The 25140-nt window shown below is 32.8% G+C and overlaps 1 protein-coding gene across 7 annotated transcripts in view; it reads right to left on the bottom strand.

Annotated features, from left to right (window-relative positions):
- The window catches only part of RAP1GDS1 (Rap1 GTPase-GDP dissociation stimulator 1), a 129574-nt gene that overhangs the window by 74529 nt on the left and 29905 nt on the right, over window positions 1-25140 (bottom strand). For 5 of the 7 annotated variants that reach the window (XM_032460216.1, XM_032460186.1, XM_032460201.1 and 2 more), the window contains exons 3-4: window positions 8998-9120; window positions 2278-2403 (exon numbers count right to left, since the gene is read on the bottom strand). In XM_032460216.1, the coding sequence (XP_032316107.1) occupies window positions 2278-2403; window positions 8998-9120 (249 nt within the window). Of the gene's footprint in view, window positions 1-2277; window positions 2404-8935; window positions 9121-25140 lie in introns of those variants that run through there. The other 2 variants (XM_032460225.1, XM_032460235.1) reach the window with 2 other exon arrangements.

The raw sequence follows: 25140 nt of genomic DNA, 5'->3' as shown, positions 1-25140 counted from the left end.
TAAAAAATTATTCATTTGGAGTACATTTATAAAACAAGAGTTTGAGACATGAAAATGTAATGAGAAACGTGTCTCAGGTAAATTTGAAAATCAACCACATAGCATTACATTTATAGATTTTGATATCATTCTCGTCATTCAAATAAAGGTGCTGTACTTTTTCCTACAATTATTCTGGAGAAATCACTGAGACGTTCACAAGAGATTTAACTTCAAATAAAAGGATAAGGAAGCATATAGTCTTATGGAAATTATATGCATTAGACACCATGGCACAATGAACACATTTCACCACATGATTTACAGTAATAAATCATCTCTTACATTTACTCACTTTTAAGATTACTAATTTTATCTTCCTAAAAGGTTAAAAGTATAAAAAATAGTCTGTATTCACTATGCTTAGTTCTCCACTTCACTATAATTTCCACTGAATTAAATGAGAATGAAGTGGTTATAAATATTCAAAAATAAACGAAACAACAACAAAAAATTAATCTCATAGCCTAAAGCATATCCACAGACTTTATCCTGTATAGCTTATAAGAACAGAATAAATGGATATGATAAACACTATAATGGACTTCATTTTCATCAAAACTATAATCTTATTAACTAGACATTTATCACCCTAACTTCAAAGTTCTTTAGAGTACACAGGAAATAAAATTATTCTGTGCCCATGAAAATCAGAGCATGATGAGATAATAGATCACTATGGGTATTTCTTCATTGTGCCAACATAAAGTGAAACTCTAGGACAAAAGTACTCAAAATAGATAATAATTCCTCTGTTCAAACAATGCATAATTCAAGAATATCTAAACTGAATAAAGATTAAAGAATACTTCTTATAGTCTTAAATTCTAGTAATAAACACAGAAGGATAAGAATAAAAACAATAATGATTAATGCTCTCCAAATACACGCCATCAATCTTTGACTATCATTCTGCACAGATCTTTTTAATATACATTGTTAAAATTAATTATATAAAATATACATTCATTCTTGAAAGCTAACATTATAACTATAGTATGTAATAAAAAGTATAGTATTTAATAAAAATCCTAAATATGAAAACACAAAATTATAAACATAAAGCACTAGTATTTTGTAAACAAAGCTAATACCCAAGATGATAAGAACTAGAATGAAGGCGCAGATAGGAAAATTTCTAAGCAGCACTGGGGACAGAAATTCTCCAATTAAAATTCATATTAAAAATCATTCATGCCCTCAGACATAATATAAAATATTCCAGAAAAAGTAGGGAAAGGAGAAATGAGGCCAGCCTTACCCCTACTGGTACAGACAAGTTATAATTAAAAGCTGTAGTTTTAATCTTCTTTTCTTCTACTTCTTTCTTTCATAATAAATGAATGTGTTTATAACCTTATTTTCTATCTGGCTTAAATGCACAAATCACTTTTTGAAGCATTGCATGTTATAAAAGAGCTATCTATGCCTTTTATATATAAACTCAATGGGGAAAATAAACAAAAGTTATCCTACTTATATAAACAGAACTAAATTCCTAGGAGATTTTAAAGGTGAATATTAAAAAGGTGTTTTAGCTCAGAAAATAGAAAAGTAAGGAAAATCAGGATATGCCTAATAAGTTGAATATACTCAAGATTTTTCCGTATCTTGTTTACATATATGTGGGAAGCAAAAGTAGAAAATGTAAAATTTTTGCACTGTCTATACCCATTCCCAAGTTCTTGCTTTCTCTTTGCCTACTAGAAACGGTGTATTATAGAAAGTGGTGAGGATGACAATGGCATTATGATAAATAGGAATGGAGTCAATGCAAGATGCAATAGGCCAGTCCAGCTCTTGAGAACATAATGGTTTTTATGAATGGTTTTACTAAATTGCAAGTAATTAAAAATGTAGCTGGACAGACTTAGAAACTAAAAAAATGTGTTATTAAGCATTATCAGTTAGAGATGGTACTTCGATAAAACCTAACTGAAAAGATACATTTTTCCCTAAAATTAAAAGTCCCAATCCTTAGAAATTGACTTACTTCCCTCTGAAAGTATCATCTGTGATAGTAGGGAAAAGGAATGCCTTTCCAATTAAGTCATAGTTAAGAACACTATGGCCTAAATTTCCCTCGGTTCTACTGCATAAGCAGAGCTAAGTCATAATTGGCCCGTGTTAGTGTCTTAGCCTACAAAAGACAGTTCTAGCACTAAAAGTGGAATTATTATGAAAATCATAATTCTTAAACAAAAGTTTATAAGTGTATCTTGACATTTCAACACTTACGGCTATCGTAACATATGTTTCCTAGAGCCCTGCCCGTTTGAAGCAGCACTTCCTGGTCTTTGCTATTTAGCAGCTGCACCAGTGGTGAAATCAATCCAGCATCCACACATGGAATTCGCATAAATTCTGAAAATAAGAGACATATTGAATTAAAAATCTACAGATTTGCAATTACACAAATAACCTCCCTTAAATAAAATAAACTTAGTATTAAATGTTTAAGATGGTTACTATCTGAGGTGTATATTTATGTTCAAAAGAACCATTACAACCCTACTAAATACTTCATAAAATAAGTACACAAAAATAAGTGGGGGTCATACTTTTTTCTTTGCTGACCATCTCTCCATAAACCAAAAGAAGTTTTCATTAACTTTCATTATACCTAATTTATCACTATCTTCTTAAAACTGGATGTGCCTGGAAAGCAACAGTTGATGACAGAAACACCAGCAATGTTCTTTCCACGAGCCTGATCATTGAAGTACTGCAGTTACATACGAGGCCATCAATTTGTGTCATTTTTTCACTATCTGTTCTCTAAAGAGCCAAAATACAAAACATTTTAAATGGTTCTAGTTAATGATTAAGAATATGTCCTTTTCAATTGGTAAGACTAGTGGAACTATCTATTCCTTATCTTCATTCCTACTCTTTATTAAAATTCATGTTATGCATCACTCACATCAGCTGCTGCAACCACGCATTCACGAGTCTAAAGCACCAAATCAAATGCTACGCTTTCTTATACTTCAAACCCATTTTTTCTCCTTAGCTTTATAGTAAACCACTCTCAGTTTATTGATTCCCAATGATTCCATTACAGTCATGCTTAGACAAACTTTTTTACAGTGTCTCATAAGAGACTACTACAAAATCTAAGGATAACGAAGGTATCTAATTGATGAAAATTCTTCAATAGCCAACATTAGAATTATCATTTTGGAGTTCATGACTTACTGTAAGGATGTTCTGGTCTCTTATTAACAAAGATCTAATTTCTCAGCCTAGAAGCCATCTTACTTAAAAATCACTATCTTTTCATTCTCACTTTTAATGGGGGAGGGTTCCACTTCTCATTCTGTTTCACAAGTGGCCTCATAAGCAATCCTCCCTCTCTCTTCTTCACTTTCAAATTTTTAGAGCATATCCTACAGGGTTGTTATGTGAGCTGTTAACCTCTGAAACAACTTCTTTTCCCCAGTATAGCTATAAGTCATAGAGGTATTCCTCTCTACCTAAATAAAAGACTGCATTCCTATCATCTCTCTTACTTACCACTATATTACTGAAAATCCTCTATAATTCAAACTTCCAAGACTAAGAGTACTTCCTACTTTTAAAGCTAACCTTTAAGTTTATTTATTTATTCATTTTTTAACTCAGTAGCATGAGGTATCCCATCACCTATTAGGAAAACAAATTATGTTACATACTTTCATGAGTTCAATGACCATCCACAGGAGATGACACATTAATCTACTTGTCTACCTCTTAAATGAATGGTTACTTGAGAATCTTTATAGATTTCAAATCTTAAATTAACTGTCACCAACTTAAATTAATGAAATCAAAGACATATTCATTACCCTTTCCACCTGTCCCTAAACTTAGTTTCCAACAGTGGGATCATTTAAATGACTACTAAAGTAAGAAATTTAGGAATAGTCTGTTGCACTCTTCTTCCAAAAATGGAATCTGCTATTACATCTTATTGCTTTGTATGTTCGTTTTCTTCTTGCTGTTCTTCAGGCAATGGCGACATTAATGAATTACTATTTTTCTTCGCTTTTTATGTTCTAATTGTCTATATGACACCAATTTATCTTTCAAGCTTTTGATGCTACAATCAATAGCTTCATGTATTCTTGAAATGATAAAGGGTAAGTAATTATAGGAAAACTGTAGAATCAAATAAAAATGTTTTGAATGTTTTTTTATTCAAAAGCATATAAAGAACATCTTAAACATGCACAATGTTATATGCCAATTATGTCGTGGTTTTTTTTAAAATACAAAAGTAAAACAAAACTAGCATATTCCTCAGCTTTCAGTCAATGTAAAAGCAACACTGCCAGTCCCTGGGGAAAGTAAACCCCTTCTAAAACCTTTTGCTTTTCAGCCAATTTGCTTTTTAACTGAGGAGTACAATCCTCCTTAGCTAGTTTTAAAGACATGGAGTTACACACTTTAGAGGAATATATGTAAAAATATACCCAAAATTTATCAGGATATGTTTAAAGTAATATATAATATAATACTGGAGAACAACTGTAACAGTCATCCTCGTTCAAAGGGGCTTCCAGTACACATACCTCTAGTTCACACCACATGAATCTATTACCCGATTACAGCCGGCTAGACTCTGACTCAAGTCCAGCCTGTATACAGGCTGGCCAACAGTCTATCAGATGGTCTAGTTTGAAAGCTCAGGCTAAACATGATAATGAACTAAAAAAAAAAAAAAAAAAAAAAATCAGGTTCTTGCTCAGCAATTTTAAATTCAGACAGACAACTGAAAAGTTCTTGGGAGGTGGAGGGAAGGACAGTCAGAGAGGGGTTAAAACAAAGATACATACAGAATGAAAGTGAATAGAAACCAAAGTCAGTGGAAGCCATTAGGTAATAGAAGGCAGAAACATAAAGTAGCTGTATGTGTATATGCATGTCTGCACGAGATAAAATCTATTTGTTTTCTGGATAATGTGTGGACTTCAGTGAAAACATTCAATACCTCAATAGCAACCCAGACTTAGTAATATAAAGTTGACTTATATGTAAGAGTAAGTTTTTTAATTTGATTGTAGCAATAAATAAATGCTTCTTATTTGATTATTTCTATTCTTTCTAAATCTAGTAGTAATTCTTTTATTTTTTACTTTTACTTTCCTAAACTTACTTGAAGTATACATTCATTTAGCATTTTCATAAAGTGTAAGCTATGATGAAAACCACAAAAAGTGTTTTCTTTTTATATAGACTGAGATTCATAAAATCTTTTTATATATCTACTTCTCAAATATTTAAAAACTGATTTTATGTACTTCCCCATTTTTAACTACCTGAAGGAAATAAGTCTTTTATTAAAACTTTTTAAACTCTGTAAGCCAAATAAAAACACAGAGCTAGATTCTACCTTAATGTTTGTTAGGCTAAACAGTAATATACATTGAGTTTCAAATTTTCTCTAATACTTTTCTATAATTAATTCTTAGCTTTTTACATTTTTCTTTAGAAGAACAAGAAAAAACTATGAGGCATGAATATAAAAGAATGAGTGACTTTTATATGTGGGTTGTTGACTTCACATTTCTCATTCATACTTTGTATTGCCTTTGAAAAACGATAATACTGATAACTGTAATAGATTCTTACAAAATGAGGTTAATTTCCAACACTAAAGTGGCAATGTATATTTAAGCAACCTGACAACATGGTGCATTTTTTTGACTATCAATTTTACTCAGTGATTTTTCTAGGTATACACATGTTTTATACTGAAATAAACATATACTTGCTATGGAGCAGAGGGTAAAGTTAAAATAAACTTATACAACAAAACAGGAGATTTTATGTTTTTGGTGGTGCCCTCACTAGTCCATCCTGTGTATATACTTTCTTTTGTTGTTAAGAGCATTCAAGTGGAAAAGTCTGATAAACACTTTTGCAGTATGATTAAGTACAGATAGGGAGGGAAAAGCATGATATTGATCCAGCCCACTAATTCCATATTACGTTAGACTGAGTTTGGTTCTCAAGCTTTATAGGCATCCGAATCACCTGGAGGACTTGTTAAACTAAATGGCTGAACCCAGCTCCTAGAGTTCCATTTCCAGTACGTATGGGTGAGAGGGTCCAAGAATTTGCATCTAACAAGTTCCTAGTAATTCTGATACTGCTGGTCCAAGACAGGAAATCAGTATTTTGGAGTAATAGAAGAATAAGAATAACAGTAATGACTACAACAACAACAATTAGGAGGAAGACTAGAAGAATAAGATGTAAAGTTGTGTTTGCTTTTACACGTTTTCAACTTCAGTTATCAGCCTAATCTTTCAAACCATACACTCAGACCATTGGTACACTTTCCAAGGCTATCATAAAATCTCATTTACTGAAGAGAAATGAAAGGAGAGAAAACAAGATGAAGTATAAATTCCAACTATTATCACACAAGTGATTTAATCCCAGCTTATCACCAACTAGTTGTGTAAGATTGGCAGGATATGCAATCAAATTTCTCATGTGTATAAAATAACCCTATCTCATATGAAGCTGTTATGAGAATCTGAAATAATGTATATAACACCTGCTATGCTGGAGACACATAATAGCATTTAGCTATTACTTAGAAATTCATCATTACTATTATTACTACTATGAGATACCTTGAGAGTACAATCTGAAAAGGACAAAACATTTCTAGATACTTCCTGTCTTATTTTTTCCTTTGCCTCAACTCAGTTTTAAATCTGTTATATAGGGGACTACTTTATTTAAAGGTATCAAAATCTTGCAAATTACTGCAATTTATGGTCATAGCTATGCTCCCACATTCATCTTGTTCATGAAATTTCTTACTAATTCTCTCGAATTTTGAGCATCAGCACACAGATCTGTTCATTTTTAGAGAATTTTTTTTGTACGTGCAAATTTAAACATAATTATGTTTTACAGTTAATCCAAATCTAACAAGTATATGCTAATATCGTTCCTCTACTGTTATATAAGGTGCAGAGCAGCATGACGATGAACACATCAACTTCTAATTTCTTTTTTTTTTTTTCTGGTTCACGTAATCTTTTTCCATTGTTAAATTTCTAACAAGAAGAAATATAAGCCTAATTAATTCTCTTGGGTCATGTCACATTTCTGAAGATACTTATTTTAAAAAGGAGACTCTAATCCACTTTCTCAGCCAGTCATATAAAAAAAAAAACCAATGTGGTGATTAAGCAATAAATAACCATTTAAACATATCCCATTTATTTTAATGAGTAGAGATTAGTGATATGCCCTTAACAAGCCTCTGATTAAATGTATAAAGGTTACAAATTATGTCTTTAGAACACAGCTCTCATCTACTAGAATGTTATTTGAAGCAATCTCAAACAGCAGAATTATCATGAAACTGTGACAAAGTATTATAAGGACTGATATTAAGTAAGATCATACAGGACTAGCAATCTACTTCAAAAGAATCTGTTCAAAATTTCTGAATCTATGTTATAGTGTGTGTGTTCATTCTTAAGAAAATAGGTTTTAAGATAAAAATTGATTTCTGGAAATCCATACTGTGGTTCTAATGAGGTTGAAAGTAAGCTACTTGATTTAAAAAAATCAAGCTGCTTTGCACCTAAGAAGATTTAAATAGTGGTTGGTCTAGGTTAACAAACAATGCCTGGAGGGGTTCCATTGTTCAAACTAGATCTGCTTCAGTTCTTTGTGGTCCCAAGGGAATTTCTATCTATTCAGAGCAGGTCAAATCTACTTCAAGTACACTAAATACTCCCAGACCACTAGGAATCTCTGAACTTTTATGACCAGCCTGAATCTGAATAACAGCACAGTGATTATAATTACAATAGCTTAGATGTACAAACAAACAACAGATGGTCAGTTTTCACTAACAACCAAAAGATGATTTACCAATATAGAACCTCAATGGAACCTGAAAGATATTTGGAGCACCTCTAAACAAATGAAAAAATTTCACGCCAATGTTCTTTTTGGTAATACACGTATGAACAAGTTGTTTTACTAGGCCAAAAACAACAGATATTGGTACTTACAATGCCAACTGCCACAGTGATTACATAATGTATAAAACTGTGTAAAACTGAAGCCAGAATTTTTAAGTATCTTCTCTTTAAAGTGTAATAATATAATATAATATAATATAATATAATATAATATAATATAATATAATATAACATAACATATATGCAACTTACTAAAATAAAAGGACTAAAAATCATATCAAATTTTGACAAATAGAGGTATAGTACTGGCCTTCCCTTAAGCTTAAAAACTGCTTTAAGAAGTCAGTGTTTCTCTCGAACTGAATGAACTAAAATCATGTACAAATATTTCTGCTACAATATAATTTTCCCAAAGAAATCTCCTCTCACTGGATGTAAGCCACATACAATCAGGTGGATTAGATATTATATAATCTAAGCTTTGCTGTCACTTGTTTTTCCAGAGTATATTCACATGGAAACCTAATAAATAAATATTCCCCAGGAAGGTGAGTTCAGAGAACAGTATATTCCAACTGTACTGTTGCAGTCAAGTGCCAATATCAGAAGGATAGGCCAAACTAAAAAAAAAAAAAAAAAAAGAATAGTGAGTTTATCTGGGTATAACACAAACCAACGTATACATTGAAAAAGACAAGCTCTCCTGTGACAGTGAAGATGAATGACTCAGTGGCAGCTCAAGATCCTATAATCAAAGTAATAAATGATAGAGGTACAGCAGGGACTAGCAGTGCTGTTCTTTAACTCTACTCGGAAGGAATGGAATAGCAAATGGAAAATGTATGACTGTAACTATAGTCATTTTAAACAATCACATGAAAAAAGTCAAAGAAAAGAGAAATAGAAATAAAAAATTTCTAATCTATAAAATTAAAACATAAATTAATAAAACATACTGACAAGTAGGGTGTAAAACTGAAGATGTTCCCAGCAGAAAAGTTCTTGAGGAAAACCTCACCATTTTTGGCTATTTCTGCTATGATGTTAGCTACTTTGGCTGTGCAGGAAGACTGTGGAATCAACAGACTGGCGAACAGTTGAAGTATTCCACTTCCTTGGATTTTTTCACTTGTTTCCATATCTGAAAGAGATACATACAAAGATCTTCAGTGAAAATCTTCAACATTAACACTAACTTCATCTAAAATAAACTTTTAAAGAATTTTCACCATCCATAGTGAAAGTTAGTTCATTACATATTAAAATGTATACATTTATATAAAATTACTTCAGTTCCATAACCTGCTTTTATCCAGTTTTCATTTACACAAAACACTTTTAATACAATCATTTGTCTATCTAGAACAGATTATAAAGGAACCCTTTCTGAATATACCATTTGCATAACAAACTTACTTTTCAATGTTATTTCCAACCCCATCTATTCAAATCAAGAATGCTCTTTTTTCTACTTCACTTCTGAATTCTCTAACAGCACATTATTTTATTTATATATATTTATATATATATACACACAAATTCTATGATTTCCTATAATGCTACAGCAATTAAAAATAACAGCAATTAAATGAACAAAAAATTCACCTTATATCATTTTATATGGAGTGATACAGGAGAATATGCAACTACATAGGACTACTATGTTTCTCACACAACCTACTCAAAACCACCACTAATGAAAATGGGATACAGTAATCAGCAATAAGACCATGGTATTCAGAGATCTATATGGTGATAAAGAAATTCAAGAGGCCCCTGCTTCTTCCCTTTCCTCACCATCTTTGTTAAAATACAACTAAAGAGCCTGGGTATGAAACCAACCCACCTCACGTAAAAGGTATGACCTATTAAAATAAAAGAGAACAGGAACACCTGGAATGATAATGGAAATAAAGAAAAGCTCAAGGAAATAAAACTTAAAATTACTATTTGACTCTGAACAATAAAGGGGAATGACATGTGTTTAAAAATAGAGAGTTATAAGGCTCATTAAAACATTCCACTTAAATTTGTTTCTATGTGTTGTTCCTCTATATCCTCTACATCGTTTGGCAGATATACCAGTAAGAGAACTCTAATGATTTCTTGTTAAGTAAATGGCACCTGCTGTGATCAATTGAGAGTAAGAAAACAATTTTTAATAGAATAATTTGAGAAAGTCTAAAAAAAAAAATCTATTTCTTTATAGTAAATGCTGACTGTTCAGTTCAGTGTTTTTCAAACTACAGGTTCCAATCCATTAAGAATTCTGAAGTCAATCGGGGGAACAAGGACCAGCAATTTCTTAAAAAGAGAAATAGAATTAACAATATTTGTAACAACAAAGAAACAGAAAAGAATTTCACACATAGTAAGGTAAAACACTGAGTGAAACTTCAGTTCAAATTACATGTATGCTTACTGAATGTAAAATGTATTACTAATCATAGGTTCTGTTAAAAAAAAAAAAAAGTTAAAACACAATGTTCTGTGCAACCCTTGACTACCCAGGATTTTGGGTTAAAGAACCATAATCCTCTTAACATCATCATCAGAACTGTTGAATATCTGAAGCAATAGAAAATTATGTGGAAAACTGAATGGCCGAAGCAATAGAAAATTATGTCTAAAACTGTAAATCTGTAAAAACTGAAAGTTGTAAAAATGTCAGGGATTTACTATCTTAAAAACATTGATTCGCAATTACTGTAGTTATGTGTGTGCCTGCGTGTTTACCTATGACATTAGTACAAAAGATCCAGTATGAAGATTATTCAGTGTTGAAACAACATCCATGCATTTCCTTTTCCTACCATAAGCCTAGTACACTTTACTACAGCTAATAATATTTCAGTTTCTTACATTTTATGTACTATAATAAAATGGCTGTTTTGGAGATACTTCAAAACAACCTTATTTATTAGGTGAAGAAACAGAAGCCCAGAAAGATGAAGCAAACTTGTCTAAAGGTCACCAATCATACTAATCACAAGAGCATAAACAGCAAATTCAGATTCTACTACACTAACAAATCAATGTGTGTCACCTGGCTGGTAACACTGGTGTTAATTTTTAGAACAGAAAACTTACTTAAGCATAAACAAAACTTGTCTTTTTGTATGCTGTTACTCACCAGTTTCTCGCAATTCCAGATTATTATAAACGTAAAGTATACCTAGTGGTATATAAACACAGCAGCTGTCCTTTCGTTCAGTAAGCCCATTTATAAAATATAATGTGCCTTTTTGCTTTTATTTTGCTTCTCGGGTTAAAAAAAAAATACGTTTTTAAGGTACCACCTGAGAATCTGACACCAAATTTCCATTAATTATTATTTATTTATTTATTTTTAGCAAGAAGCCAAAAAGAACTGAACCCAATTTGCCATGTTAAAATCTTTTTTCTGACCACTGCTGCCAAAAGATGTACAACCTTAGAGCACTGGGGCAGACTACCCCAGGGGTCTTGTCCCACCATCTGTTGGTGCTGGGATGACAGCAAGAATCTGGCATAAGGCATGAATCATGATTAGATGTGAAGCTGAGGCATTTGTGTATGTGGAGGCGAGCAGTTAACTGCAAATCACCCATGCATGTCTCATTTTAACTATAACTAAGAGAATGGCTTAACATCAGAGCTGAATGTCAGGGGCAAAGAAAAAAAAGAAAACAATATAAAACTCTTGCTCTCTGATGAGTTTCCACGGATTATAATCCAAGTAATCAGGAGAATAGTTGTAATAAATGACTCAAGATTTGGGAATAGTTATTTTTTTTAATGCTATTGTCAGAAAATAAAAGGAAAAAATATAATCTACTTCTTCACATAAATCTGGTTTACAATTTAGAAAAATCTAAAAGGAATTCTATGTACTTGCTAGCAAGCGGATTTCTATATAGGTTTAGAATTTAAATTAAATAGCTGGGAATTACTTTCTTTCATTTAGCATAAAAACAAAGAACCAAACACTGCTTACCGTTAAAACACCACCATCCAATAAATAATTACAAAGTTTCAGCCTCATTTCATGTATACCTTCTACACTGACATTCTACTGCATCTCAAAATGCTTATCTGTGAACTAAATATGTTCTCAGATATCTTGAAATGATTTTAAGATTTAGTAGTAGTCAATGGTTGGTGTTTGCAGGTCTAAATGAATGACTGCTTGTAAAAAAAAAAAAAAATCACTCACTGTGATCAGGAGTTCTAAAAAAAAAAGGCAGACTTCTCATTTATCTTTAGCCAGACTAGTACTGACCTTTCAACTACAGCCCTTTAAATGTTTAACTACACCCAGGAATCAATTCAAGTTCTTTCTCCCCCTTCACACTTAGGTGCAGGCATAAAAATGTTCAAGTATGCCTACAAAATTACAGGCAGCTAGCAGTCTTTGAATTTGGAAGGACCCATATAAAGGGCGACTGCTACTCTAAAATAATAACTGTGGGCACCACCCAGGATAGTAGCCCTTGCAGTTCTGCAGGCACTCATTCTGTCTCGGCAGTCCTTGGCCCACACTCCACCTGACCTCCCGATGGCAAGGAGGCAGCTTCGTTATAAAACTGCCAGTGACAGAAAGAAGAAAGAACTGGGCAATCCAGTCAGAGAAACTTGAAAGAAGAGTAAATCAAAGAGCTGGGCTACAATGCACAACTCAAAGAATTTCTCAAGGCCAATAACTCAGTACAAAGGAGGAAGTAGGTAGAATGGGAAGGAACACATATAATTTAAGATACAGCTTGAGAAAGACTCAAGTTCCCAAAAATGCTGCCGGGTAAATACATTAAAATAATAGGCTTCACTGTAAAACAAGAGGGGTTTTTCAGGTATGCTACTATAATAAGGTGAATTTACAACTTATGCGAGCATATAGGCTTCATGAGGATAAATTAATGAAAAGCATTTGATTACCAATTTACAGTAAACTCCAAGTTAGAAAAACAAAAACAATAATTGCTATTACTGTGACTCTATTCAATTAAAAATGTATTTGGATAAGATTGATAGTATTGTTTACTCTGAGTTATGAAAACAATAAAGAACTGCTATTTTTATATTATACGTCCAAGGATATTTACAACAGATTGTGAAGATAAGACTCAGATTTGGGATTGACTGTAAGGACCAAGAACATGACTCGAGGGCTATGTATATCCTTGTCTCTGGGGAACCATTTATTTCTCAAGGGGTAGATTTTTAGAATAGTATAATAAGAGTCCTAGTCCTGTGCCTGGGAGATCTGATCCAAATCCAAGGCTTCATTTACTACCACAGAGACACGTCCCTAATCCTCCTTTTACCCTACTGAAAACAAAGTATGTGCAGTTGGATACACCATAAATGCCTCAAATTTAACATTCCCCAAATCAAACACAGCCTCTTTCCTTTCCTTTCATTCTAGTCTATATTGCAGTGAATGGCAGGGAACCCATCTAAGGCAGAAGCCCTAGAAGGATTATAAATTTTTCTCTGTCAGTAAATGCTTTTCTACCACTCACATTAATCAGGATGTAGGTTCCATAGACTCTACCTGATTAGCATCTTTTACATCTATCTTTTCCTTGTTACATTCATGTTACTTCCAGTTCTCGGTTCTGAACTTTATTAGATAAAACAGCCTTCTCAAGAGTCTAACTCCAGCTTCCACCCCTCATCTGCCAACCACATTGGATGGCAGAATAAGCTTCTGTAAATAGAAATTTTATGTCAGTCCCCTACTTTAAACCTTTACATGATCCTCCATAACTTTTAATTAAATGGTCAAGCAACATCGATGATATATCCCAACCATATCCCCTGATACTCCTCCAATGACAGCCTCCTCTCTAGCCACACTAAATTACTTGTAGTAATCCAAATTAATCATTTTATTTCATACCTTCTTACTGCACTTGTTCCTGCTCTGAAATGCCACACCCACTCTACCACTTTAGCTAATTCCCACGCATAGTGTCTTCATCTAAAGGTACCTGACTGAAAGCCACTCACTCTTTTAAAGATACCTGACTACCATAAAAACTTATTTTTAGAACAGCCATGTGATGTGGGCATGACTGGTTATGTTTTCCTCATACTACAAATAAGGCCATATAAGATTATATTGGAAAAGCAACAGGAACCTTGTTCTTCTGATTCCCAGTCCAGTGCTCTTCCTACCACAACTGTTATTTATGAAATATATTGTGATAACAATACCTTGATCAGGTTTGCCAGGTTATTATGTTATAAGTATATTTAACATATTTTGCAGAAGTAAGAACTAAAATAAGACAAGTAAGTGAGAAAGGAATGTATAGTATTTTGAGAGAGATAAAATGACTCAGTTATTTGAAGGAGAGAAAGGGAACTGAGTATAGAGAAAGTGAAACAGGTTTAAAATAGATTTAAAACACAAAAGAGGAATATGCTGCATATAAGTAGATTAAAGGGCCTAATAATAAGAAATTATTGTTTCTAAAAGAAAATGGAAGTACATGAAGGGGAGTTATAAAATACTTTTTCTTTCACTTTTTCCCCAATAAGGATTTTAAGCAAATACAAGGAAAAGATGCACAGAAGAAAAGGATATATACAGTCATGAAAAGAAAGAGGGAAGAACAAAGACCCATTTACAAAATGACTCACCGTCAGAAACAGGTCTTACTAAAGGATTAAGTTGTGAGAGTCATTCTATAAAATTACAATAAATGATTTTGACAGTTTTGCAGTCATTTCAATTCCAGGGATAATGTAAGCTGTGGGAGTCAGAGAAGTCTTCTGTTTGGAAATCATCACTTGAATAAGCAGGGAGAGCTGCTAGTTTGACTATTTTCTTTAAAATTATGACTAACTAGGTCACATAAAGTAGTTGCTAAAAATTAAGAGTTGTGTGGTTAAAAAATAAAAGATACTGACTGAGAAAATAAATACCGGGACGGATTGTGTTAATCACTGTGGTAAAAACATATATAACTAAAATTGTTCAAATCCCAAAGTCATTCTATGAAGCCACCATCACCCTGATACGAAACAAAGACACTACCAAAAAAAGAAAATTACAGGCCAATATCTCTGATGAATATAGATGCAAAAGTTCTCAATAAAATATCAGCATGCCGAATCAACAACACATTAAAAAGATCATACACCATAATCAAGTTGGAGTGATTCCAGGGCCACAAGGATGGTTCAACATATGCAAATCAATGTAATACATCACATCAACAAGAGAAAGGACAGAAACCCATGCTCATCTCAACAGCTGCAAAAGAGCATGTGGTAAAATTCAACATCCATTCATGATAAAAACTCTTACCAAAGTGGGTATACAGGAAACATATCTCAACATAGTAAAAACTATGAGAAACCCAGAGCCAACATAATACTCAATGGTGTAAAGTTGAAAGCCTTCCCACTAAAATCTGGAACAAGACAAGGATGCCCATTCTCACCACTTTTATTCAACACAGTACTGAAAGTCCTAGCCACAGCAATCAAACAAGGAAAAGAAATAAAAGGTATCCAAATTAGAAGGGTAGAGGTAAATTGTCATCATACGCAGATGAAATGATACTATATATAGAAAACCCTAAAGACTTCACACAAAAACTACTAGAATTGATAAATTCAGCAAGATAGCAGAAAAAAGATTCACATACAGATATCTATCACATTTCTTTACATTGACAATGAAATATCAGAAAGGGAAAGTTAAAAAACAACCCCTTTTAAAATCACATCAAAAAACAAAGTAAAATATTTTTAACCATGGAGGTGAAAGATTTATATGCTGAGAACTACAAAATATTGATAAAGGAAACTGAAGATGATTTAAAGAAAAGGAAAGATATCCCATGCTCTTGGATTGGAAAAATTAGTATTATTAAAAGAGCCATGCTACCCAAAGCAATCTACAGATTTAATGTGATACCTATCAAATTACCCAGGATATTTTTCACAGAACTAGAACAAAGAATCCTAAAATTTATATGGAGTCACAAAAGACCCAGAACTGCCACAGCAATACTGAGGAAAAAGAACAAAGCTGGAGGCATAACCCTCCCAGACTTCAGACAATACTACAGAACTACAGTAATCAAACCAGTGTGGTTTTGGCACCAAAACAGATATATGGATAAATGGAAGAGAATAGAGAGCCTAGAAATATACCCACAGATCCTTGGTCAATTAATCTTTGACAAAGGAGGCCAGAACATGTAATGGAGAAAAGACAAGTAGAGGCGGGAAAGCTGGACAGCCACATGTAAATCAATGCAGTTAGAACACTCCCTCACACCATACACAAAAATAAACTCAAAGTGGATTAAAGACTTAAACATAAAACAGGACACCATAAACTTCCTAGAAGAGAACATAGGCAAAACATTCTCTGACATAAACATAGCAATGTTTTCTTAGGTCAATCTCCCAAGGCAATAGACATAAAAGTAAAATTAAAAAAAAAAAAGGAACCTAATCAAACTTAAAAGGTTTTGCACAACAGGGAAACCATAAACAAAATGAAAAGACAACCTACAGAATGGGGGAAAACATTTGGAAACAATGTGATGAACAAGGGCTTAATTTCCAAAATATACAAACAGCTCACAGAACTCAATAACAAAAAAACAAACAACCCAATCCAAAAATGGGCAGAAGACCTAAATAGACATTCTTCCAAAGAAGACATAGAGATGGCCAACAGGCATGTGAAAAGATGCTCAACATCACTAATCATCAAAGAAATGCAAATCAAAACTGCAATGAGGAATCATGTCAAACCGATCATAACGACCATCATTAAAAAGTCCACAAATAATAAATGCTGGAGAGGGTGTGGAGAAAAGGGAACCCTCCTACACTGTTGGTGGAAATGTAAATTGGTGCAGCCACTATGGAAAGCAGCATGGGGATTCCTTAAAAAACTAAAAATAGAGCTACCATATGATCCAGCAGTCCCCTTCCTGGGCATATATCTGGAGGAAACTCTAATTCAAAAAGACACATGCATCCCAATGTACACAGCAGCAATATTTACAATAGCTAAGACACGGAAGCAACCTAGATGTCCACTGGTAAATGATTCAATAAAGAAGTTGTGGCATATATACACACAATGGAATACTACTCAGCCATAAAAAAGAATGGAATAATGCCATTTGCAGCAACACGGATGAACCTAGAGACTATCATACTAAGTGAAGTAAGCCAGACAAAGACAAATATATCGCTTATATGTGGAATCTAAAAAAGTAACATAAATGAACTTATTTACAAAACAGAAACAGACTCATAGACATAGAAAATAAACTTATGGTTACCAAAGGGGGGAGATAAATTAGGAATCTGGGATTAACAGTTAAAAACTACTATATATAAAGTAGATAAACAACAAGGTCCTAATGGATAGCACAGGAAACTACATTTAATACCTTGTAATAAACTATAATGGAAAAGAATGTAAAAAAAAATGTATCATAAAAAACTGAATCACTTTGCTGTATATCAGAAACTAACACAACACTGTAAATTAACTATACTTCAATTAAAAAAATAACTAGAATTGTTCAACTATAAGTTCAAAGTAATTATTGATAACATTGTCCCTATAGTAAATACGGATTTCCTCACTTCAAACTAAGAGAATGAGAATACAGTAAAACACAGTGAAGGAGTATTTTCAATAAAAGATCCATCTCCATCCCACTGTGACCTTACAAAAAGAGACCCCAGAGAGATGCCTTGCTTCTTTCACAGTGTGAGGTTCCAGTGAAAAGACAACCAGAAGTGGGCCCTCACCAGATACTGAATCTGCTAGTGCCTTGGTCTTCGACTTTCCTGCTACCAGAACTGTGAGAAATTCTATCCAGTCTAGGATATTTTGTTATAGCAGCTCACATGGACTAAGATACATAGCATAAAACTCCTTTCATAGCCTGACAATTTACTCCCTTTCCTGTTATCCTCTCTTGTCCCTTCCCTGCATGTACCCTTTTTGCCAGCTATACCAAACTTCAGTTTCTGATTGAACTAGGATTTTCCCCATCACTGTGACATTGTATATGTTGCTTCCTCTGCTTGGGATGTTCTTCCCATAATCCTTGTGCCCTCACATTACCTGGGTAAACTACACCATATTTTCAAGATCCAGCACTCCCTGATCCTGCTTATCAAATTCACCCCTCTTCCCCACTCTTCACACACAATGCTGTAGTTTTTTCCAAGTTGTTAGAACCTGTTTGGTAGTTGAACACTTAGGAGTAGATGACATTATCCATGGAAAATGTATTTTTACTGAGTCCCTACTATATTGGGAATATAAGCCTAAAGAGGATACAAATCATATCCTCAGAGAGCTGTCTAGTAAGAAAGAGAGCGGTAAATAAATTACCACAATTCAGTGTGATGATACCACCATGGAGGTTACGTACCATGTCTAATGGGAAGCACACACACAGCTCCGTGAAGATTACGGAAATTTCCATAAACAAGGTAATTATTTAGCTGATTTCTGAAGGCCAATAAAGCATGTTCTAAGTAGAAAAGGAGAATTTTTTTTTTTTTTGGCCAGCAGCTGAAGGCTACCAGAATTGAGAACTGGAAAAGGCTGGTATTATCTAAGGTTTGAAGAAAAGGCAGGTAAAAGAAGAATAATAAGAGAATATACTATGAAACACCTATTTACCCATCAGAACCCAGGAGAAATGTCAGTCCTTCTGTGACACTTTAAAAGATTTTTACAACTACAAACTGAATCCAGTTCTCTGAACACTTTGTAATCAGCTCTATTATATAATGTATTATACTGTATTAAAACTTATCTGTTACTTGTCTATCTGATCCCTCCAGGGCAAAGTACCAACTAATGCACAGTGGTACCCAAGTAATGCTCATTTAATAGAACTGCCCTGTCCTTAAGGAGTTTATAACTGAATAAAAAAGGCATACACAAATAAGTAATATACACTAAAATAAGTTCAACTAGAGGGACATATAAACTGTTATAGAACACTAAAGATGAAACAGCTGAGCTACATTTATTGATGTTATAGAAGTTATAATTACTTTTAACAGAAAAAGAGGACTGAGCTTATAAGGAGACTCTTATATTTTAAGAATTCTCTCATCAAGAATGGAAAATTTTTGGTAGAACTATCAATCACTAGCTCATGCAGAGACTAAACTTTTCACTTTGCATTAAGCTAATCAGGTCTCAGACTACATTTTTCAAAAGCAAACACATGCAAAAATGTTCTTTAAACCTTCAGAAATCATTTTAGAAAATTACCTTGCCTTTATCTTATCCCTCCCACATGCACACATCAGAAAGAAGAGATGATCAATCCATAACTATGTTATTATGAGCCAAATGAAAACATTCTGTTTGCTCCTTTAGTACAAGGAAGAGAAAAGATGTGTAATACTTAAATATGGGAAGAGAAAATTACCAGCATCTGAATGAACTCACCTCAGAGAACACTGTGTGCTAAAACCTAGAATTTAAATCCAGATGTCTCTTTAAAAAGCCACTACTCGGCCTTCTGGAGTCTCATTTTGGGGTTTATCACAATGAATAGGAAAAAGTATGTCACAAAATCAACCTCAGTAAAATCAATTATAGATTCATATGTGGAAAGCTCTAATATTAATGGCATCATTCCCCACTAGCAGTTACAACAACACATAACTATTAAGCCACACAATTCATTTTGTTATGACAGTAAAATACATAGTCCACTTGTGATGTTTATTTTTATAAGTCAACTCACCTGTGCCATGGTACCCAGGTATATGGTCAAACATTATTCTGGATGTTTTTGTAAGGGAGTTTTTGGATAAGATTAACACTTAAAACCATACACTCTGAGCAAAGCAGATTGCCCTCCATAATGTGGGTGAACCTAACCCAATCAGTGGAAGCCTGACTAGAACAAAAGATTTACTATCTAATCTCTTTCCCCCTACATGCCCTGGAGCAAGAGGGAATTCTGTCAGCACAATAACTCATGAAATTTCACACAGTATTCTCCACTACAGCTCCGCTCCAACAGCCCTGTATAATTAGAGTTACGGGAAAAAAACTTACTTTGACTCTACCTACATGTGCTAGCTTTCTTCAATCTCAAGAAGTCACACAATGTGTTTTTTTTTTTTTAAACTGGTGGTAAAACAGCCCAAATTTCCAAGTGAATGTATCTGACAATAGAAGGCACTGAATACTGAATACTACTAGCTTCTAGTAAAAAAAAAAATTAAGACAATAAAGATTCTCTATATTTTATTGCCCATTAGATGAATATTATCTAGAAAATTACAACTAAACTCTATCTTACTAAAAACATGAAATAGTCACATTTTCTCAGTTAATAGTGTTTTTTTTTTTTTGAGGAGAGAGGTTGTATTTGCTTTTATTTATTTATTTGTTTATTGGTCTCTTTATTTTTGAAGTATTTTTTATTTATAATATTATGTTAGCTTCAGGTGTACAACATAGTGATTCAATGTTTTTATACATTATACTCCATTTAAAATTATTACAAAACAATGGTTGTATTTCCCTGTGCTGTACAATATATCCTTGTTGCTTATTTTATACACCATAGTTTATATATCTTAATCTCATATTCTTCATTGACCACCCCTTACCTCTCTCCACAGGTAACCACTAGTTTGTTTTCTATATCTCTGAGTCTGTTTTGTTACATTCATTCATTTTATTTTTTTAGATTCCACATATAAGTGATAACATAGACTATTTGTCTCTCTCTCTGACTTACTTAACTAAGCATAATACTCTCTATGTCCATCCATGTTGCTGCAAATGGCAGAATTTCATTCTTTTTTAGGGCTGAGCAGTATTCCATTGTGTGTGTGTGTGTGTGTGTGTGTGTGTGTGTGTGTGTGTACACCACTTCTTTATCTATTCATCTGGTAAAATGCACTTATATAACTTCTTCCATATCTTGGCTATTGTAAATAATGCTGCTATGAATATTGGGGTGCATGTATCTTTTTGGAACCAGTGTTTTCTCTGGATATATACCCAGCAGGGGAATTGCTGGATAATATGGTAGTTTTGTTTCTAGGTTTTTTGAGGAACCTACATACTGTTTTCTAAAGTAGCTGCACCAATTTACAATCCCACAACAGTGTACTAGGGTTCCCTTTTCTCTACATCATAGCCAACATTTGCTATCTGTAGACTTTTTGGTAACAGTCATTTTGACAGGTATGAGATGATATCTCATGGTGGTTTTGATTTGCATTTCTCTGATGATCACTGATGTTGAGCATTTTTTCATATGCCTGTTGGCTATCTGTATATCTTCTTTGGAAATATGTCTATTCAGGTCTTCTGCCCATTTTTCAATCGGGTCTTTGTTTCTTTTTGATATTGAGTTGTTTATATATTTTGGCTATTAACCCCTTATCAGTCATATCATATGCAACTATTGTTTCCCATTCTGTAGGTTGTCTTTTCATTTTGTTGATGGCTTCCTTTGCTGTGTAAAAGCTTTTAGTTTAATTAGGTCTCATTTACTTATTTTTACTTTTATTTCTTTTGCCACCTTAGGAGTCAGATCCAAAAAAAATATTGCTATGATTTATCTTGTGATCTGTTACAATGGAGTAAAATGACCATGAACTACATATGGTTAAAAATATAGCATATAATACTTTTGGCCATAGTATTCTTCATCAAGATCTCATTGTGTAGCAAAGAGAAAATAACATAGTATCTTAAATTCAGTTAAGAAGATATATTTCTGACCTAGTATAAATTTCTTCAACTCCTTCTTAGTGTTTCTAAAAAGTGTTTCTTAATTTGGGAACTTTTCCAGTTCCCTTACTTTGAATACTTGAAGCAAAGAGTTAATCTTTTAGTCTCAATTTTGTCTTTAATGTTATGACTATTTCAACAACTTTTACAGTTGGTTATTAATATTCAAATACATCCATAACTCAAAAAATGAAAATTGCAGTAAATAATAAATGATTAACAATGAAAAATGATAAAACATATTCCCACAGTTTCTCTTCCAGTTCCACATCTCTTCCAGTTTCACATAATAAACTATAAGTTAATGTGGGTTAAGATTCATATTAAATAAAACCTCCAAAAGGAGAACTTAATTCAGTTACCTACTTTTCTATGTGTTTCTTTTTTTCCCTCTAAGTGAAATGTTAGAAACCTTTAAAATGGTTTTAAATGCCAAGTATTAAAAAAAATTTTTAATTATAAAATTATTTATATTCATATTTCATTAAGTCTTAAGATACCAAAATTCACATGACATTAAAAATGTCTAAGAGGAATCTATATAAAACTACATTATGTAAAACTACATGTAGAGAGGTGGGTAATAGCTCAGTGGTAGAGCACATGCTTAGCATGCAAAAGGTCCTGGGTTGAATTCCCAGTACCTCAATTTAAAAAAATTTTTTCAATAATTTTTAAAAATCCTACATGTAGAATTACATTTACATTTATGTAAAACTATTAAGATAAGGTAAGAAAAATAATAAGCAATCAAGTTCACATTTTCAGGGTTAAGTAATAAAAACAGAAAAAAATGAACACCTAAATTTACAGCTAAAGACATAATTCAAAGGCTGATATGATATGACCTTGTAATTTTAAGAAAAACAATTTTCTGTTAACAAAACTAACACTTTACTGACTGTAGTTTTGAACCTTTGGGGTTATAAATTATTAAACAGAGAAATTATCTATAGTGTTTATCAGACAATTTAACAACCATTCATTCTAAAATATATCATTAATATTATTAATATTAATTATTCTTTAGGTGCTAAATTTCACTAAGTAAATATTTGTCCCTGAATACACAAAGGAAGATATAAATTACACTGAACCTCACTATTATACAAAATAACCTTGAATCTGAGATTGTAAAACCATGTTGTATTTTCTATTCTTATGAAAACCTTCCTCTAGTATTAAAGCTCTCAACAAATAATTGTATTATAAACAAACTTTAAAATAATAAAAATGGTGGATATTTACTGTTTTTAATATTAATTGATTGCATTGAGGATTTATAGTTTAAAGGTACCTGGTGGTCTTGATTTTTTTAAGAATGTATGTATTTTATATAGAGGATTCCAAGAGGAAAAACGATTCATTCATTTAAAAAATTCCTCAAAATGTCTCAATTATAAATTCCAAAGTCTACCTAATGGTGAAACTTTAACCTTTGTTTTACAATGCCAAGTGTGTACTCAGGAAATATGAATTACAAGAGCTAAAAGTGAAAGGATTTAGTCTATGTAAGGAAGCTTTCTAGAAACAACCATCATGGACTATTAAGTACTAAAGGAGCTAAAAAGAAGTTATGCCACTGCCCATATCTTTAATACCAGGTTCAAACATCTATAATCACAACAGAGGCACTGAAAATAGGTTAATTTAATCAATCTCTTAGTTTAAGCCATTTTCCTTATATATAATTCTTATTAATTCATTATACCAGTTAAAGTCCTCAAATTCTTTGCATTGCTTGCATATTCTTTAACACGTTCAGGACATACTGAGTTACTGTTTAATTGGACAAGCCAGTTAACATCAATCAAGTATGGCCACAGAAGACCCACAGCTAGCTGCAGATACAGAGTCACACAGGACCCTGTTGGGAAGAATGTTAGGAAGACACAGCAGCACAAACCCATCGCTTGTCTCTCAGTAACTTAGTGATAGTACTAGTATTACACTGAGGATGGCAGATCTTTTTCAGTATTTATCTGGCATACATATATAGCATCATTTCTAATCACATATCTCTCACATATTTTACTTTTAGGAACATAAGAAGCTTTTCAAATTTAGCAAACCTAAGAAGCAAAAATGGTACCATTTATTAATTAGCTGATGTTAAAAAACCAAGATCCTCTGCCAATGCTTCAATCACAATCTACAAATACCAATGGAGGCTTATCTCCTGGAGACTGTACATAATGAGAGCTTTTTTTGGCCCTTTATGAAACATAGTGGTTAAAAGCATATCAGAAGGTAGGCAGCAAGTACACAGAAGGTATACAGACAACACCCAGTATCATGTTATATCTTTCTTTTGTTGATGTTAACAGTGACATTGATTTTGTTTCTAAGCTGCATTTGCATCATATCATACTGGCTGGCCCAACTCTTAAACCTACTTTGGTCAGCCATCACCCATTCAAGAAATGATTGCCTATAAAGCTCCAATAGAAATAAAATATTTATAAATATTTTATAGAATTTTAAAAATGAGATTTAATATGTAATCAATAATTTAAAAACTGTTAGTGAGCTATTTTACTTTTGGGGGGATACTAAGTCTTTGAAATATAATATGTATTTTATACCTATTGCATACCTAAATTCAGACTAGCCTCATTTCAGATGCTCAATAGCCATGTCACAGAACTGATATTGTATTGAACAGCACGAGTTTAGAAGATTCCTCTAGAAGTCTAATGAGTATAGTACTTCTTGTGTTCTTCCATGTTTAACAGTACTTTTCTACAGCCTTGATACTTACTACCTTGGCTCAATATAAAAGTCTTATTCCTTGAGTTTTCTGAAACCACTGCTCTAATATTGAATTGCTTTGCATATTGTTGTTGAAGAGTCTGATGCCAATCTGATTTTCTTTTCATTTTAAATAACTTGATCTTTTGGCATTCAGGCCCTGAGGATTTCTCCTTTGTACTTATTCTTAATTGTAAAGTTTAAAAGTTTTGCTAGACTTCTTCAAGGTCAATTTTCACAAGTACATGATGACCCCCTTCAACGTGTAGATTCTGGTCTTTTTTTTAACTTCAGGAAAGTTCATAGTTTTAAATATTAGCTCTGTTTCAATGTTATATTTTTCTCTTTAAAGACTCCAATTGCATGCATGTTGGATCTTTTGCCCATCTTCTGTATTAATCATTTTCTCTCTGATCCTTTATTTTATCTCCATTTGGCCCATTTACTTCAATGCTCCTTATTAAATTTTCAGTCACCTCTACTCTTCCTTGGTATCTTATAATGTAGTCTTAATTCCTAAAATGATACTTTTTCTTCAATATCTTCTAGTCAACTCTTTCTTCACATCTTCCTGGTATTTATTCACTTTGTTTCCAAGTTTCTGAATTTCTTACTCAGACTTTTTTTTCTTTTCATATCTGCAAAGGC

Source organism: Camelus ferus, chromosome 2 (assembly GCF_009834535.1).
Source record: "Camelus ferus isolate YT-003-E chromosome 2, BCGSAC_Cfer_1.0, whole genome shotgun sequence".
NCBI classification, from domain to species: Eukaryota; Metazoa; Chordata; class Mammalia; order Artiodactyla; family Camelidae; genus Camelus; species Camelus ferus.
Note: the sequence above shows the minus strand (reverse complement) of the source record. Positions and strands in the feature narration are given on the sequence as shown.